Below are 19311 nucleotides of genomic sequence, written 5' to 3' on the forward strand. Positions count from 1 at the left end.
CACCTGCTCATCCTCCTTCACCTCTCAGCCCCATCATAAAAGGCGCCTGGGGTGGGAGCCAGGAGGGTCCTGGCTTCTGTCCCAGACTGGGGACCTTGGGGAGTGGCCTTGCTTCTCTGAGCCTCAGTTTCCTCACCTGTGCTCCCTCTGGAGTTGCAACAAGGGTGGAGGGAGGTATTGCCCGCCCAGCACCCCAAGACCAGGCAGTACTGCTCCAGGGTGGATGAGTCTTATAAGATGATGCCACCTGCCTTCCCAAGGGAGTCAGACTCCTTAGGGCGGTCTTTACGGCACCCCTGAAACCAGTCAGACTCGAGCCACCAACCCATCTCTGTGCCCGAAGGCCGGCTCTCCCTGCCTCCACCTGGCCCACAGCCCGCCTCATCCCTTAGGCCTCTGCTGGGTGTCAGCTCCCACTGAGCCTTCCCTGACCGCTCAGCAGAGCAAGGTGTCCCTCTCGTGGGCCTTCCCACCCCTGCTGACCCTCCAGGGCTTGCCCTCTGGAGCTCCTGCCATTCTGATTGTCTGTGTCCCCTGAGGGGTGCCTGGCACAGAGTCATGTTCAGCAAACCCCGTCTCAGAGGCAGAGGGGCCCTTCCCAGGTGCTGGAACAGAGGCAGTGGGAGGTCCCCCACCACCAGAATAGGTCACCAGGGCAGGAGCCCCTAATGCAGTTAACACCCTGGCCCTGCCACTTCCTCTTCTGAACCTGATGGCTGTTCTTGCCTCATAGGGTTTTGGGGAAGATGGAAGGAAATAACATCATAACGAGCTTAGAACAGGGCCGGCAACTGAGCCTCCTTCACGTGCTGCTTTTTTCTTTTTAATCATTTAACAGAGAGTGTCATTCTCTGCCTGCCTCTTTGGAGGAAAGGTCAGCTTCAGGAATTTCCTAACACCCACACCCTCAAAGCTTCCCACCCGCAGTTTTGAATCCCAGCTCTATCCTTTCCTGGTAGCCTGTCTCTGGGCACCTGTCAAGTGTTTAATTGATAGCAGTTTTCTCCCCTTCCTCCTCAGGAGCATGGAAGTGATTGTTTTGGCTGCTGTGCTAGTCAGGGTTCTCAGAGAAACAGAACTAGTAGGATGGGTGTATGTGTGTGTGTGAGTGTAGACAGAGATATGGATATAGATATAGACTTAGATATAGATATAGAAGGAGAGGTTTATTTCCAGGAATTGGCGCGCCTGATTGTGGAGGCTGGCAAGTCCAAAATCCGCAGGGCGGGCTGGAGACCCAGCAAAGGGCTGATGCTGCAGCTCGAGTCTGAAGGCCATCTGCTGGCAGAGCTCCCTCTTCCTCAGGGGCCCTCGGTCTTTTTTCTCTAAAGCCTTCAGCTGATTGGAGGAGGCCCACCCACATTGTGGAGGATAATCTGCTTTAGTCCATGGATTTAAATGTTAATCCCATCTAAAAAAATACCTTCCGAGTGACATCCACACATTTGACCAAATATCTGAGTAGCGTGGCTTAGCCACGTTGACATCGAAAACGAACCATCACAGCTGGTAAAGGTTACTCTTTTGATGTTCTTGGCAGGATTCCAGAGAAGTGAGGTTTCCAGAGAGCTGAGTTTCTGGATGGGCGGGATGCATCTCAGGAAATAGGATGCCAATGAAGGGTAAAAAACAGGAAGCTTCGTTAGTACAGTTTTTGCGGAAATCAGTTGAAAGACTGATAACTGCCCTTGAAAGGGTCATGCCCTTTGACCTTTGGGATCAATTGTGAAGAGCTCGAGCATGACGACAAACGTTCCCTTTGCAAAGATGTTCGTTGCATCAGTTGAGGGAAGGAGTCAAATTAGAAAGAAACTTCATGTCCAAGAACAGGATAAGATTAAGTAACTTGTGGGGTGATGCACCCTTATCTAGCAGGCTCAGTGGGTACTCCATTCTCCATGTGGTGTTCACCGTCTGTCTTGTTTCACTTTGTTCTATTTTTAAAGATAAAACTATCAAACTATGGAAGATTACTGAACGTGATAAGAGGCCCGAGGGTTATAACCTGAAAGATGAGGAGGGGAAGCTTAAAGACCTGTCCACGGTGACGTCACTGCAGGTAAGATGTGGCCCATGGACGGTTCCGGCAAGCCCAGAGCAGTTTGTGCTTTGTTTATTACACAGCAAGGACCTCAGGACTGGAAGGGCCATGGCGATCTGAACCACAGTCAGGTTCCGATCCAGAACTTAATAAGCCAGGCAGCTTACTTGCTGGGTGGCCACCATCATTTTCCTGCTCTGTGCCTCAGTTTCCTCCCCAGCAAGGCAGAGAGGATCATCTTTCTTCTGGAAGTCTCGTGAGGATGAGGTGAGGTGATGCGTGTCCATGAAGCCCTTTTCAGCTGCACCCGAGGCTGGACAGTATGTTCTCTAATCCCTTGTTATACAAATAGGGAAACTGGAGGCCCAGAGAGAGGCAGCAACTCTCCCAGAGCGGCTCAGCTGAGCAAGTGGCAGAGCCAGGAGGAGAACCTGTGAGCGGAGTGCTGTGGGTTCCCAGCCCTTTGCCGAGGGTCAGAGGGACACCCAGAACTTGTGATTCTTGCAGCCTTTATGAAGGCTCAGTGCAAAGACTGCCTTGATGTAAGAGCGGCCTGGAAGTTTGAGTGGCAGAGCCGTGTGAAGGCAAACGTTTTCTCCCAACGCAGTGAAAAGCAAAAGGACTCATGTGTCTTCAGCGGGGAGGCTGGGAGATATGAAAGAGTCCTGGAGTCACAGGACCCGGGTTCAAATCCTGCCTCCCCCGCGTCCTGGTGGTGTGACCCTGGGCGGGGCTCTGGGCCACCATGAGCCTCTGATTCCTCATCTGGAACAAGAACAGACACGTGAGCATGTGTCTCCCAAGCACTCTGGCTATAAAATCATTCAGTCCTCAGCAGAATCCTATAGTGGGTATGTGATTGTCATCCCCATTTTACAGATGAGGAAACTGAGAGCTGGCTCCAACCCAGGGAAGTCTAGCTCCACAGTCAGCATCAGCATCCAGTCTCCTCCGTGAAGTGGAAGTGAAGTTCCTGCCTCCCAGGGGAGCCATGGGGATGGTTAGCGGCTTCTTGCAGGAAGCACACTGAGGCCGCCTTGTCCGTCCCTGGCTTCCAGAACCGCGCCTGGAAGAGGGTGGGTGCTTTCAGCCACCCATGTGTTTGCTGGAGGTGATGCCAGATTTATTCATTCAGCCACACTTACTGAGCACCTGCTGTGTGCCGCCCAGCCCTGCTCTGGGCACCTGGAGGCCACAGTGAATGAAGAGTCTGAGGGCATGGGCTTCCCTAGTGGCGCAGTGGTTGAGAGTCCGCCTGCCGATGCAGGGGACACGGGTTTGTGCCCCGGTCCGGGAAGATCCCACATGCCGCGGAGCGGCTGGGCCCGTGAGCCATGGCCGCTGAGCCTGCGCGTCCGGAGCCTGTGCTCCGCAAGGGGAGAGGCCACAGCAGTGAGAGGCCCGCGTACCGCAAAAAAAAAAAAAAAAAAAGAGTCTGAGGGCAGATCTGGTCTAAGCCTGGGACAGGCCCTGCTCACGGAGGGGGCCTCAGAGTCCCAAGACTGAACGAGGATGAGCGTCGGGAGGTGACTACGCTCTTTAGCAGATTTGAAAGGTCTGAGTTCACATCACATGGAATGCTGTCTCCCTGGGTTCCTACTGTGGCTGTGTTTGCTGCTCCGAGAGGGCAGTGGTGCTGCCTGGTGCCACGGTGGTGCTAAGGCCCCTCCAGGCTCCCAAACTGCTCACAGACCCACCCACCGCTGGTCAGATGGCTGTGGCCGTTTCCCTGCTCTGTACCTCAGTTTCCTCACCAGCAAACAGGAGATAACGACTCGTTTTTTCTGCAACGGCTTAGCAAGCGCCCCGCACTCAGCACCCAGCCGACTGTCATAAATATGAAATGGCAATCGATGTCGTTCCCAGAAGGAGGAATAAATGTTTAAACACATTGGCCTCTCAATGACTGGCAAATTGCACAAATAAATTCTGAGAAAGCAGGGAAGCCAATTAGCTTTGACATTGAATAACGGGAGTGAGGGTGCCCCCAGCTCCCCCCACCTCCAAGCCCCAAGAAAGTTTATGAAGGTTTCATCTGGTGGGAGGAGGCAATTATCACCTCTTGATTGGCCTGGCATTTTCTGCAGAGCCAGTGGCCCATGGGAATCTTATTTATTTCCCATCCAGCCTCTGAGATTTTTCTCTGTATGTCACACACATCCCGAAATGGCACTTAACTGTAAACTAAGGCTGGAGGAGAAGAAAGGGGAAAGAATGTGGGTGCCTGGGTCTTTCCTCATCCAGCCTCTCACCTTGTCTCCTCCCCAGTTCACCCAACACCTAGCACAGGGCCTCTGGGATCCCAGAGCTGAGCAAGGTGAGATTGAGTGCCTACCCCCAAAGTGTACCCAGGCCCCCAAGGAAATAGACATGGAGTCACCCCCACACTGGAAGTCAGCTCTGTGACACAGGGACACACAGGAATGCCTTTCTCTACCTCGTTTATTTGATGAACTCCTATTCATCCTTTAAAACCCTATTAGCCTCCACCTCTGAAAGTCTTTCCTACACGAGCCAGGTGAATCCTTATCCTTCTCTGTCCCCTCTAGCCTTTTGCATCCCACACTGCTCTGTCCTTAGTGTTCATGTGTCTGTCCTCCTGCCCTTCACCTTGACTACACTGTGCCTTCTGGAAGAGCGCGGGTGCGGGGAAAGTTTTATTCATGAAACCTCCAAACCTTCAGGGCAGGTTTCTCTTCCCTCTTCCTCTCCTCTCTTTGCTTTCTGGCTTTGAAATATGGTCTGGGGATGGCGGTGCATGGCTGGAGCACGGGGTGAACAGTTTCAAGGCTGCCAGGGGAAGACAACGTTGCCGGAAGGAGCGGGGAGCAGACTGAGATGCTGAGACTTTGCTAGGCCAGCGATGCCCTGACCTTCTCCAGGAGCAGGTGTGGCTTGAGAGAGACTCCAGGGATCCCTAGGGCAGGTGGTGGCCATGCCCTGAGGGAAGGGAAGGCAAGATTCGGAGCTGACGTAGAATATCTGACACCAGCGGACATGCGGAAGGCCCCATAGAGGGGCCCAGGCACACCAACACTGACACGCGGGCAGACAGTCCCGAAGCACAGACTCAACACAAGAACCACCCAGAGCCAGGTGAGCATGCACACCGATAATTCATACACACACATGCACACTCAGGCACATGCATGTGCACACTGACACACTCATGCATGCACACCCAGGCTCACACACCCACACAGGCTCACACTGGGCGCCCTGGTACATGAGAACATCTCATGGCGGCTGCAGAGCTGCCTTTGTACCAAAAGGAACGCTTAGTGCTTGCCCACCCCCACTGCAGCACCAAAGCTGTCACCTCCCATCTCAGCTGTCCCCCAGGGAGGGACATAGCTCATTTGTTCATTGACTCACCCATTCACTCATTCACCTGAAGACCTGTCTGTGCTGGGCCCTGGGCTGAGTACCAGAGATACAGAGATGAACACAAGAAGACACACAGCGCCCCTAAGTGCTGCCCAGTCCATTGGGGAAACAAACAAGAAGACAACAACTTACCACGTGGTCAAGGCTGTAATGAGGGCTTGCCCAGGCCCAGCCTAAGAGTAGGTGGGTTTGGGGGAGGTCCCCTGGCAGAAGGAGATTCTCTAGGGTCCCACGTCAGCCTGTTTCAGCCCCTCCCTGTATGTCACCTCCTGGTCACCCAGCCAGGCACCAGCCCCTGCTGCCCTGTCACCCCGTCCCCTCACCTGTTTTATTTTTCTTTAGAGCACCTACTGCTTCCTGAAACCACACACACACACACACACACACACACACACACACACACACACACACACGTGTATCAGCCTGTTGTCTTCTCTCCCACGTGAGTGCAAGCAGTGGGTCCCCATCACCTGCTGCCACCCAATTCTGGCTGGATTCATGCCATTCTACCTGGTGCTTGCTGCCCGGGGCTCAGGAGCCCTGCAGTTAGCTGACAAAGGTCTGCATCCCCCCGTCACCGGCATCTGCTCTCTTCCTCACTCCGAGGATGGCCTTGCTGCCTCTCTCCTGGGCACAACTCCCACTGCCCCTGCAGCACCCCCCTCCTCCCTCCCCCGTCCACGGCCCACTCTGGAAACTGGCCGTGTAAGCCCTGGCTCAGCCACCCCTAGTCACCTCCCGAGGAGGGGGAGGAGGGCGCTGTGGACCGAGTGATGTTCCAGGCGCACTTGACCTGCATCAACTCATGGAATCCTCACAGAAGCCCTGAGCAGGCACCAGCATTACCCAGTTTACAGATAAGGAAACTGAGGCCCAGAGAGGTGAAGGCCGCAATGGAGGTAACACTAGTAAGCTGCTGGGCAGGGTTGAAGCCGAAGTCAGGTTTCAGGTCTACACCTTTGCACCGTGATGCCCTGGGGGCAGTCACACCTGGCTTCTGGTCCTGGCTCTGTCATTTCCTGCCTCTGTGACTTAGGAAGCCCAGTTCATCTTGGCATCCAGTCTTCTCATCGGTCACATGGGGATAGCAATGCCAGCCCTCGTTTTCTGGGGCCAGCCCAGGGAGAGATCAATGAGGCCGTGTCTGTGTGTCTGTACCTTTGAAGACCTTACAGTTTACTGGAACGGGGAGTCGTGCCCAAAACACCCCGCAGAGCCCTGATAGCAGTGTGTGCAGCGTGCTGGAGGTCAGCGGGGGTGTGGCAGGCTGTACATCCAAAGGGCTGTTAACTCCAGATCTTGCAGGAGGAGTTGGGGTTCACTAGGTGTCCAAAGGGGGTGAGCATTCCAGGCAGAGGGTGCAGAGAGAAGCAAAGCCATGCTATCTGACACTGTCTCTGGGAGTTTGTACGAGTTCCACTAACACCAGGGGCGGTAACAGCCCCAGGGCAGAGTACACAGAAATGTATTTCTCACTCAGGGAAAGCTGCGGTATAGGCATCCTGGATGGCACACGGCTCTCCTGCAGGGACACAGGCTCTTTCCATCCCGTGTGCCTCCATCCCTAAAGCCTGGATCCTCACCTCTGGCTGTGGAAAGGGAAGGGAGCGGAGAAGGCACAGCTGCCTGTTAACCTTAAGCCTTGGCCCCCAAGTGCTGGGCATCAGTGTGCTCACACCCCATTGGTCAGAACAGTTATGTGGCCACACCCAGCTGCAAGGGCAGCTGGGAAATGTAGTCCCTGCCTGGGCAGCCACTTCCCCGTGACAAGGGGACACAAATGTTTGGTGGAAAATCTGGCTCTGCCACAGTACCTTCTCCTTCCATTTTAGAAATGAGGAAATTGGGGTGCAGAGGGGTTCAGCCATTCATTCAAAGTCACGCAGCAGGTTCAGAACCAATCCCAGGAGGCCAAGCAAAGGAGACAGGCTTCCCTGCAGGGCTGGTGCTGAAGGACGTGGCCACGTGGCATTGCTTACTTCTGACACGGGCAGGATGGACACCCACTGGCGCGCTTCAGGCCTCTCCTGGCCTCTCCTTTTGATCACATGGCCCTGGACGTTTCCTGCCAGCACCCCTCCTCCATCACCTCTCCCCCTGCTCTGACCGCCCTCCTCCTCCGCAGGTGCCCGTGCTGAAGCCTATGGATCTGATGGTGGAGGTGAGCCCCCGGAGGGTCTTCGCCAATGGCCACACCTACCACATCAACTCCATCTCCGTCAACAGCGACTGCGAGACCTACATGTCCGCGGACGACCTGCGCATCAACCTCTGGCACCTGGCCATCACCGACCGGAGCTTCAGTATCCTTTCCTGCCGCGGCCCCACCGTTGACGCCGCGGGCCGGGTGGCTCCCGGGTGGGACGTCAGTTGGCCTGCTGTAAGCCAGCTGGCTTGGGAGCTTCTGCTTTGTTCAGCCTCTTCAGCAGGGTGCCTTCTGGCTCACAGTGTGTGTATGAGGCCGAGGTTTGGAATCATGATGAGTTTATGAAAACTTTACAACTGTGGCTGCTGAGGGTTACATTTGACCCCTCGCCTCCTCCAGGGTGGCCATCATCCCGTCATCTGGGGGCCTCACCGGGGACCATGGAGGGGGATGGAGTCCTGGGTCAGCCGCCCTGGGCAAGGGGTGGCCGACCACCCTGAGACAGTCGGCTGAAGTCTTCTCTGGACCTTCCTCCCTGGGCCTGAGGCAGGTGCATCAGTGTTTGATGAACAACCTTGGGGTCCCACCCAGGGCTTAGAGGGACAACTGGGGTGTCATAAACCCAGCTGGATGGGGTCAAGGTAGGCAGCCCTGCTTGGTGGCCCCCTGTGTCTGGGCAATAGGATTATAGGATGGACTCCAGCCCCCACTGACTGGTGAAGAAAGAACATGGGCCTGAAGAGGGGCCCAGGCTGAAGCTTGGCCCAATGAGGGCTACAGTGGACAGAGCAGGCAGGTTACTACCTACAGGTGTCACTACTCTACAGACAAATAGCAACAACAACAATAATAATAATAGTAATAAGGCCCAGTGAGGCTCTGTGCCTGATAAACACGTGTTAATGTGAACTCAATTCATCCTCACAGTAATTCTGGGAGGTAGGTTCTTTACGACGAGGAAACTGAGTCACAGAGAGCCCGGGCTCACTTGCTTAAAGCTCACAGCAGCCAGTGGAAAGCTGGGTTCAAACCCAGGCCCTCCAGCCCCAATCAAGTCCTCATTTCCAGCCTTTCCACCCAACTGCCCTTTGTGAAGGATGCTGCCCAGACGTGGGGTGGAGGAAGGTGGGATGACCACCCCCCAAGAGCTGCCTCTGACTGTCCACTTGGTGCTGGGTGCCGGGTGGCCCTGGACACCCAGAGCTGAGACCATACAGCTGCCACGAGAAGCTCCCAGCACAGGGGGTCGTGCCTGCTGTGCTGCCCTCTCACAGGTCAGGATCGGGCTGTGTCCCTTGGAGCAGAAGCCAGAACTGGGGGTAGGGAGTGGGGCAGAGAAGGGAGCAGTCGGGGTGGGGGTGGGGTTGGAGGAGAGAAGGAGTGACAAACGGCTTCTGGGGGGCCGAGAGCCAGAAACTGGCCAGAGACCACAGGGCAGGGAGACTGGGAGCTGGGAGGGCTGAGAGCAAGCATCTGACGTTCCCTGAGCCCAGCAAGAGGGTGCGGGGCAAACGCCTGGGCTTCGGAGGAGCCACTGGGAGTCTCTGGGAGTCTGCTTCTGCCACCTTAAGCTCTGTGACCTCGGCGAGTCACTGCACCCCTCTTGAGCCTCGGTCTCCTCACTAACCCTTCCCGCATAGGACAGCAGCGTTCAGCGAGCCCCTGTGAGACACCCAACACCAAACCAGTGCTTAAAGCGTGTCAGGAAACAGGAAGTGCTTAGTGCTCAGGGCCCGGAAGGCAGAAGTGGATTGGGATGGCCGGGAAGGTTCCAGGAGGAGCTGCGGCTGGAGCTGCTCTGAGGGGTGGGAGCTCAGTCTGGCTGCATGGAGAGGGCCAGGCTGGGCTGGTCCTCTGCTGGACCCTCCATTCAGGCACAGACCCCAGCAGGTCCCACCCCTGTCCTTGGTGCTTAGACACCAGCTAGTCAGGGGTCAGAACACCCCTCTCCAGCTGGCTCACGCAAAACAGACATTTACTGACTTATGGAACCAAGAGAGCTGCAGATACAGCTGGATCCAGGGGCTCAGACAGTGTTCTGGGATGGCTGTCTCTGCTTCTTGCTTCTGATCTCTGCTCTGGCTTCAGCCTCCACATGGTGGCGACTTGACACCAGCAGTTCAGGCCCCGCCCTCCCAGAGTAAAGTCCAGGAGAAAAGAGACCCGCTGTCTCTGAACTGTCCCACCAAGTCCTCAGGTGGCATCCCATGGGCTCTGCCTGGGCCTCAGGGGCACCCCTGAACCCATTTCTGTTGGAGGTGCAATGCTCTGGTTGGCCAGGACCCTCCCTGGTGCCAGAGGGGTCAGCTCCACCTCCAGCAGTGTCTGAATCTGGGAAGGGTGGTCTCCTTGGGAGAAGCACTGCTCCAGGAGCTGGGGGCCCCTCGTGGTGGGCGGCACAGATAGACAAACACTCAGAAGCTGACCTGCTTCCCAGCAGAATAAAATGAGGAGTCACACAGGAGCTCCAGGTCTGCAAACGGGGCAGGTGTGGGACTCACGGGACTGCGGCTAGCCATCCTCAGCTTCCTGCACAGCACTCTACAGCTTACAGAGCAGCTTGCCATTCACAATCTCTCTTGGCGCTCACAGTGGCATGAAAGCTGCCAGTCAGTGGCAATGTTATCATCACCCAACTTTATGGATGAGGAAATGCAGGCTTGGGGAGACCGGGGTTTGGCCCAGTGCTCCTTGCCTTGCCCTCGGGCTGCAGCCTTGGGACAGTGGCACCCACCCTCCCGGAGCCTGGGTTTCCTTATCCTAGGACTAGGGTGGGGACCGTAAGCCCTGACCAATTTATCTCCCTGGGCTATTATAAGGACTCAGTGACACCGTGAATGCTGAGGCCCTTTAAAAATTGCAAAGCCCTGCAGCTGTGTAAGGGATTGTTTAATTTCCTTCATTTAACCATCAATTCCTCTTCTGTCCCAGGCTCCCTGCTGAGCCCCGGGGACACAGGGACAAATCAAAGAAACTCAGCTTCTTCCTCAAGGGCCTCATGCACTGCTGGGAGACCCAGCCCTGACCTGGGTGGTACCAGCGGTGCCATCCTTGCTGTAACTCAGGTCTACACACTGTGCCTGGGGCTACCTGGGAGGACTGAGAAGGAGGCAGGGTTAGGATGCTCCCAGTGGCTTGAGGAAGCTACTGAAGGGCGCAGGGTGCGCGGGGGTGACGTGATGAGGCAGGAAGGTGGGAGGTGGCCAGGACAGCTGCAGCGGGCCTGGCTGATGGTGTCAGTGGGGGACTTACTCCTGGGGACCACGATCTCCAAACATCGATCGTTTGCAAACCTCCTTTGCAAGTATTACCACATCTGTACACCGTGCGTTCTTTCATTTACTTTTCCAATCTTTTTCTAATTTTTATTAATTTTCTTTAAATCAAGTAGCTTTAATTTTGCCTAAATAAATGCATTTTGAAAGGGACTTTAATTTTACTACCATAAATGAAAGTGAAACGTATCACATACCATAAATAGGAGGTAGCTATAGAGATAAATGCCGTGAAAAAAAAAAGGGAATAAAATCCATCTTCAGCCCTGTCCAGTAGAACTGTCTGTGATGCTGGAAAAGTTCTCTATTTGCACTGTGCGGTATGGTAGCTTCCAGTCACGTGTGCTTATGGAGTACCTAAAATGTGGCTAGGGTGACTGAGGAACAGAAACATTTATTTCATATAGTCTGAATGAGTTCACATTTCGAGTTAAATAGCCACATGTGCAGACTCCGTAAATGCTGCGTGTTAGACCCTGAGGCTAGTTCTTTCTGTCAGACGTGGGGATGAGGAAGTACTGCAGGTGTTAGAGATATGATCCCGCAAACAGAGACCTTCTCCCTCGTTCAGCAAAAGGACTAGAAAGTGTCAATAACTGAAAGCCTTGCCTGGTGTCTGAGTCTGTGCTCTGAGGACTGTCCAACTCCCTATAACTGCTGTCAGGTCATAAGAAGCTATCGATGCACCGTAAGCAGGGGAGCAGCACTGGCCACCTTGCAGGGGGCCCCCTGGGGCTGTGGGTGTATGTTGTGGGTGGAATGGATTCCAGCAGACGAGTCTGGAAGCCAGGAGACCGAGTAGATCCAGGGAGACGTGGAGATGGGTAGCGTGGAGCGTGGCCATGGGCAAGAAGCCGGGAAGTAGAGCGATAGTTAAAATATAGACTTCGTAGATATGGGGCTGTATCATAACTGGCTTTTGGACTAAGGTGGCCAGAGGACATTGGAACAGGTTAGTTGTTATTAAGAAAAGAGGACTAATCCATCCCAGGACTGCAGGCAGACCTGCCCAGTCATTGCTGTCAGCTTCACCTCCTAACACAGATTGTACCCTGTCCACACATTGGAGGGTGCACCGTTCACCAGTATATTTAGTGAGCACCTACTATGTGCCAGGCCCTGTGCCCAGTGCTTGAATTAAAGAGATAAATATCCATGCCCTCCTGGAACGGACATATATTTTAATGTTGATAAACTGTTAGTATAATAAACAAGCAAAATATCCAGTACATGAGCAAGCGATAAGTGCTATGGGGAATGAGTGGGACCAGTGAGCACAGTAGTGTGAGTTTTTCTCCAGCCACGTTTTGCTGCATGGCTGCAGGGGCAGAGTAGGTGGAAAGGGAGCCAGGGTAGTAGGTTTGCAAAGTGAAGGTGCAGACGTGGGGCTGATGGCCTATGCAAGGGAGTGGAAATAATGGTTGGCTCCAGAATCTAAGCCAGGTGAGGAGGTGACAGCTAGTGACAAGAGGGGAGCATCAGTGGATTGGGGGTCCCCGTGGGATGCCAGAGGGGCTTCTCTGGCTGCAGATCTTGCCACATAACTCTGTTAAACCTGTGTGTAGCCTTTAATTTTGTGAAAATGAATTGTTAGTTGATCAAAATATACAGATGTTTTGACCCTTAGAGATAGGGGAGTGTGAGCATTACAGAATGCTGGAGACACCAGGGCCGAGCTCAAGGCAGCCCTTGCCTGTAGAACCTAAGTACCAATTAGGCAGACAGAAGCAGCTGAGTGGAATCTCCAGGGTATGTGGTGGCCGTGGAAATGTCCCTTGATTCGATCAGTTCATTAGGGAATGATGTTGCACGAGGTGCTCCCCATGGCCTGCTGCGGCTTGGCTACCAGAGGGACAAGACACAGGGACCCAGAGCAGAGACACCTGGCACCGTCCCATGGCGTTCAGCCTCCCCTGGCAAGAAAGGTGTCAGGACTGTGGGTCGTAGGTGTGATGATGGGTCTGATAGCAGCCAAGTAATTAGAAAAGGCGTTTCATTTCCAACGTGGGAGGAGGCCAGAAAGACAGCTGTGACTCCACGCTGAGCTGGGGAATTGCTCTGAATTTTGAAACACCTTTTGAGCAAGTACCTCCTGGGGGATTCTGGACCTAGGGGTTCACATTCCTTTAACTCTTGCTCTCCAATGTCTTGATTTGCCCTGATGCTGCTGTTCAGTCCTCAAGGCCACTGGGAGTTTTCTGCTATGTTACCATCTCCTTGTGTCCAAATAGTAACACTTTTGACTTAGGCAGAATTGATTTTTAGCAAAGGTTTTTAAGAGAAAGGAAAACCTTTTTAATAAAGGAGGAAAAGTGGGCATTGTTTTCACCAGTAAGAATAGTGATAAAGCTGACTCAGAGGACCTTTCCTCTTCTAATTCTAGACTTGGCTGCTCTGAACAGAGGGAGAGGAGCCTGGTACTTCCTGAGCCTCTGCCGTGTGCCAGGCACATACACGGTGCAGCGCCTTTGTCTGTCACCGAGGCTTCCAGCCTCCTTCCTCTCTCTCACCCACAAAATGGAAAGAGGTGCCAAGCACTTTCCATTCTCCCCCAATGGCTCTGGAATCATGCCCTCCTCTCCACTCTAACCAAGGCCCAGCTCAGGTTGTACCATTCCTGCCTGGACGGTTGCCTGAATCCCACCTTGCCCAGCCAGCTGGCCCTCCACAGAGCTTTGAGAATGGCTCATCAGAGCCTCTGGTCTGACCACATCAGTCCCCTGTGTAGAGCTCTCAGTGGTCCCCAGCAGCATCTGGAGAATGTCCAGATCCCTCAGCAGTGCCCGGCAGCTCTTGGTGACCAGCCTTTGCCCACCTCCCCAGAGTCCTGTGCGTCAGGCTTGCCCACACCTTCACGTCATTGGGTTTCCCTTCGTGTTACAGGGGTGGGGGCAGTGCTGTGCCTTCTGCTGATCCTTCTCTGGAGGAGCCTTTCTCCCTCCTGTAGCCTGGCTGGTTCCCGTTTGCCCACATGCATCACTCACAGCCCCCTTTGCCTGGTCACCTCTGCTCTGTCCACTCTGCGCCCCTCCCAGGCTGGTCCGAGTCCCTCTGGGCCCACACTCCCTGGTCACAGTGGGCTTTCACCATCTGTTAGTATGAATGCCTCCCCCATTTTCTGCTGAAACCCTTGGGATGAAGAGCCCAGGCTGAGCCCTCTCTGTGTCCCCACCCATAATGCAGGGCCTGGCACATCGTAGGTGCTTATGAATGGATGTAAATGGTGACTTTGGAGGGAGGAAGTTCACAGTTTCCATCTGGTCTTAGGATATAGATGCCTCCCTGCAAACCTGGGCTCCAAGGTGGGGGGCTCTGAGACCCCAGACACTGAAGAGAAGTGCTCTGGGCTCTGGCAGAATTGGGCACAGATTCATTGCTTCACCTCCTTTGTCATCGATTTCCATGACTGCAAAATGGGCCAAATTCCTTATCCTATGGTTATTTGTAAGGAATAAAGGAATCATTCACATAAAGGGGCCTGGCAGTTGGCCAGTATTATTTTCCCCCTTAGACGATGGCCCCTCAAATACTTAAGGCTGTTTCTCATAAATCCCTACATCTTCTCTGGTCATCGAAGCCCTTTTTCCCCAGTGCCATCTCCACATCTGTCTAAACAACCTCTCAGTCCTTTAATGCCAACTTTTTGAGGCCCTTAGGCAGCACTGGGTGATTTTTCTTGAGTTTGAAGCATCTTAAAGGTAACAGATTGCACAGGAGGCCTCAGCTGATGGACCTCTGCTTTATTTTTAGCACCCAGAGACTTCTAAAGATGGTTCAGTTGATTTTTCTCTCCACTGAGCGATTTCTCATGGTGGAAGCTGGCAGCACACCAAGCCTTAGCCTGGAACAAATTCCTAATTCCCATTTATGGAGCAGGTGCTGAAGCTAGGCTGGATGTTGAAGCAGTTCCAAATCTTGGTCAGCACTCGGCCACCTGTGGACTGGGCTTATTTTCTGCACAGGGAGCTAAGGAGGGGACCGACCAAGGCCCCTCCATGTGCCAGGCTCTGTGCTGGCCAAAACCCTAGAGCCTGGGCTTCAACCCTGCCTTCAACACCCACTCACACAGCGACTCTGCCAGTCACTCAGGCCTTCTGAGCCTCACTTTTCTCTTCCATTCCAAGGGGTGTGCCTCCTGTGCTGGGGGCTGTGAGAGCAGAATGGCCAGTGAGTATAGGGGCTGATAGGCTGTAAACACAGGCCCTATACCAGCCCATGACCACTGTCAAGCACCTTACAGGCTGCCTCTTTTCATCCTCCCACAGATAAGGAAAGTGGGGCGAGTCTGCTTAGAAATGCCCTGAGTCTGAATCTCCAAAATCAGCTTTTCACCCAGAAAGCATGTTGTTAAACTGTTATCAGCACCGCTGCTTTGGGGGCTCAGCAAGGCCAGGCAGTTGGTTGGGTTGCGCTGCGGCCGAGGGCTCCTGTGCGCTGTCCGTGGTGCTGACTCCATCCGAAACCAGAGCTGCATCCCACCATCACCCTCACCACTTCCCACACCACTTTCTCCTCTTACTGAGCGCTGACTCTGTGCCAGACAGCACTCTGTCACCGTGCACATATTCACCTATTTAATCCGCCCGACATCACTGTGGAGCAGACAAGATTAACATCCCCCTTTTACTGGGGAGTAAACTAAGCCACAGAAAGGTTAAGTAATCTACCCAGAGTCACCCAGCTGGCAAGTGGGTGGGATTCAGACTTGGGGCATTTGGACGCGGAACCCATGCACGTCGCTGTCACGCCACACTGCCCCTCAGTCATGGTGGTAACAGCCTCCAGGACAGCCACCGCTATTGCATGTTTATTGCAGGCACTGAGCTGAGCGCACTGCACTTACGACACTTGATCCTCACGGCAGCTCGCGTAGGTGGTGCTGTCCTTCTCTGAGAAGCGGGTGCACCTGCCCACGGCCCTCCTAGCCCTCAGTCACTCAGATCGTCCGTCCAGTCCTGTCAATGCAATAACGTTTCTGGCTCTTGTTTTACATCCTAAGGGAAGCAGGTGCTTTTTGCACTGTTGCAGGACAGAGTGGGGATTGATTTGTAACCTAAGTGGCCGGATGCATGGGCTTTGGCAGCTGTCTGATGTTTCTCACATTTCCTCTGGGTGGTGGGACATGCAACTCTATGGCGCTTCCTGTCTCTTCCTGAAAGGCCTCTGTGGCACTTCTGTAGCACACTCCTGATTAAACCCCCCTCGACGCCGGACCACAGCCCTGTCAGCTGCCGTCTGTCCCTCCCTCTTGGGGCTCCAGCAGCCTGCCCTCTGCCTGGATAACTCCTACTCACCCTCTGGCCTCGGCTTAATGCCTTTGCCTCAGAGGACCCTTCCCTGACTCTCCAGACCAGTCAGGGCCTTGTTATAACTCTCATCACATGCACCGTGTATGTCTCTCCTGGAGCATCCATCATGGGGCTAATATCTGGTTTCACTGCTGGGCTGGGGGCCCTGAGAGGTTGGGACAGGGTCTGGTTTGCCCCTTCTCGGTGCCATGAGAAGGTAGCCACCTAGGGGTGTGTCCAAGCTCCGTCCCACCTTGGCTTTCCCCTCCCAACGCTGGGTTGGATACAAACCCAGGCATATAATCCAGCACAAACCCTCACTGTCTTTCCAGCGTGTCCTCCCAGGCGACAAACATTATACCTTTAGCACCCTGCTTAATTTCATGTTTGTTTCAGAGGAAGAGAAATACTGATTCTGATTTAACTCATTTTAATTGCTGCTAAAAGTGCCAGCCATGTGCTAGGACCTTTATCTCCTTGATGAAGGAGATGTCATCTCCTTAAATCTTCATTACAGCCCTGCAAAGCAGATGGTATCCACTCATTCTACAGATGAGGAAAGCAGGGCACAGAGAGGCTGAGAAGTTTTCCAGAGGTCACACAGCTTTATTCGGTGGGGCTAGATTGTCGAGCCCTGGTTTTTGTGACTCAGAAGTCATTTCTTGCCTGTCTAAGCATTTGGGAATCACGTAAGCTGGCTTTTGGAAGAGGTGTGCAGTCTGGCTCATCACGCAGAGAAAACACTCCAGGGTTTCAGTGGGCTTGGGCAGTGAGCCTTACTCAGAACAGCCCTTCTCCCACGGCCCAGCATGGCCCCAGCGACCTGGTTCTTCTCTTTGAGTGAGATTGCACCATCATAGTTAATAAGGTTCTGAGCAGGGAAGGGAAGGAGGCTGTTGTGGGCTGAATTTTGTCCCCCCAAAATCTGTATGTTGAAGCTCTAACCCCCAGCGCCTCAGGATATGACTGTATTTGTAGCTGGGTCTTTAAAGAGGTGATTAAGGTAAAATGAGATCATTAGGGTGGGTCCTAATCCCGTATGACTGGTGTCCTTATAAGAAGAGGAGATCAGGACACAGACATATACAGAAAGATGACCACATGAGGACACACGGAGATGATGGCCACCTGCAAGCCAGTGAGAGAAGCCTCAGAGGGAACCAACCCTGCTGACACTTTGATCTTGCACTTTCAGCCTCCACAACTCTGAGAGAATCATTTCCTATTGTTTAAGCCACCCAACTGTGGCAATTCGCTACGGTGGCCTGAGCAAAGTAAAACAGAGGCACAGGTAGCCAGGAACCTCCAGGAGGATCTGACTCGATGAGGCCGGAGTGCTCACAGTTCGTGTTTGTAGCCAGGCATCTTTTGGAGAAAATTTGCTGAAAAGAAGCAGCTTTGGGCTTCCTTGGTGGCGCAGTGGTTGAGAGTCCGCCTGCCGATGCAGGGGACACGGGTTCGTGCCCCGGTCCGGGAAGATCCCACATGCCGCGGAGCGGCTGGGCCCGTGAGCCATGGCCGCTGAGCCTGCGCGTCCGGAGCCTGTGCTCCGCAATGGGAGAGGCCACAACAGTGAGAGGCCCGCGTACCGCAAAAAATAAAAAAAAGCAGCTTTGCTGGCCACGCCCCAGCGAGACTGCCTCCCTGTGCAGGAGGCCTACAGGCCCCTCCACACTAGCGTCCTTGGGGGGCCTGTGTAGGACGCCTCGTGCGGTGTGGCCTTTGGCAGAACCGCCTCCATCCTTACTCCGCAGCTGCCTGGTCACCATGGTAACAGCCCCACCCCACCCCCCCCTCCTGAGAGTGTGCTCCTACCAGGACATCTGGGTAAACCACACTTTGCTCAGTTCAACCAGTGGAGCTCAAGGCCACATCCTTCTCCTCATGGAGCCCACTCTCAACATCCAGCTTGCCCAGGATACAGCCAGTCCAGCGAGCCCCAGCAGCAGGGCCTTTGCGGGTGCTGACCCCGTGGGAGAGCTCCACGCTGTGTGGAGGTGCAGTCACTCCAGAACAGAGCGGGCAGTGGGAGGAACACCGGCTGGGAGTGCGGAAGCCAGGATTCCATCCTTGCTCTGCTTCCACCGCTGGCCCTGGGCCGGTCACCTCCCCACCCTCATCTCCCTCTCCTCCTTTGTGGGATTGGAGGGTGGGCGGTCCCTTCCGCAGGGACGTCCAGGTGCCCGACCTGAAGGGGGCTGCCCTCAGCAGCCCTCCAAGGGTTTGACTGTGTTTCAGAGCTCAGTTACTTGCTGTGTCTTTACAAGCATTTGTCGTGGCATAGCCGCTAAACCCCGTCACATTAGTTGATACTTGTGTAATTCTTTGCCATTTATGGAGTGCTTTCCATACCTATTTCTCACTGGAGCCCCTCGGTGGATCGAACCAATGATGTTTATTCATTTCACGTGCCTGACTCATTTTATGGTCAGCGGAGATTTGCCCAGGGGATGAGTGATGGCCCTCGTACCGGTGCTCCTGGGGTAGGTAAGGGAAACCAAGGCCCTGAGAAGTGCACCTCAGACCTCAGAGGAGTGAGGGCCACAGCAGCATAGCCACCTTCTCTCCAAAGTTTCAGGACCCTCCCAGTGGGATCCCACGGAGCGGCGTGGCTTCGAACTGATAGGCCATGGTGCCTGGTGCTGGTGTCACCCCACTGGTGTCACCCCACTGGTTTCAGGACACCAGGCGATGCTCTTGGCAGCAAAAGATGAAGGAGTTTCTATAAAAATCTCTGCAAACCTGATGACTCTGCAAAGGCTCACCTGGATTACATTCCTGTGTCCTTGGCAGTAAGAACCACAGACTTCCTTCTGGAATGGAACAGGACAAACCTGTTTCTGAGCTTTACTGACCCCCAGGCGTCTTACACACTGCAATAAAGGGAGGCTTCTGTTACAACAGCAAGATTGCAATCCCTCTTCTAAACCTGGGGTCAGCAAAGAGTAGCCCAGTGGGGAGAGGTGGGCGCATGAATCCACCAGTTTATAAAGCTTGATGGGAACACGGCCACACCCATTCATTTCCATATTGTCTGTGGCTGTTTTTGCATCACAAAAGCGGAGTTCAGCAGCCTGGATGAGATGAGATCTTGTGGCCTGCTAAACCTAAAATATTTACTCTCTGGCCTTTACAGAAAATGTCTGCCAACCCCTGGTCTAGAGGGTTACATGT

At 54.1% G+C, this 19311-nt stretch overlaps 1 protein-coding gene across 1 annotated transcript in view; it reads left to right on the forward strand.

The window, feature by feature from the left end:
• The window catches only part of PPP2R2C (protein phosphatase 2 regulatory subunit Bgamma), a gene marked incomplete at both ends in the record, with an annotated part of 133055 nt that overhangs the window by 86102 nt on the left and 27642 nt on the right, over positions 1–19311 (forward strand). The window contains 2 exons of the mRNA XM_079707492.1: positions 1947–2059; positions 7554–7731. Coding sequence (XP_079563618.1) covers positions 1947–2059; positions 7554–7731 — 291 coding nt within the window. The remainder of the gene's footprint in view (positions 1–1946; positions 2060–7553; positions 7732–19311) is intronic.

Source organism: Hyperoodon ampullatus, assembly GCF_949752795.1.
Source record: "Hyperoodon ampullatus genome assembly, chromosome: 1".
Lineage (NCBI taxonomy): Eukaryota > Metazoa > Chordata > Mammalia > Artiodactyla > Ziphiidae > Hyperoodon > Hyperoodon ampullatus.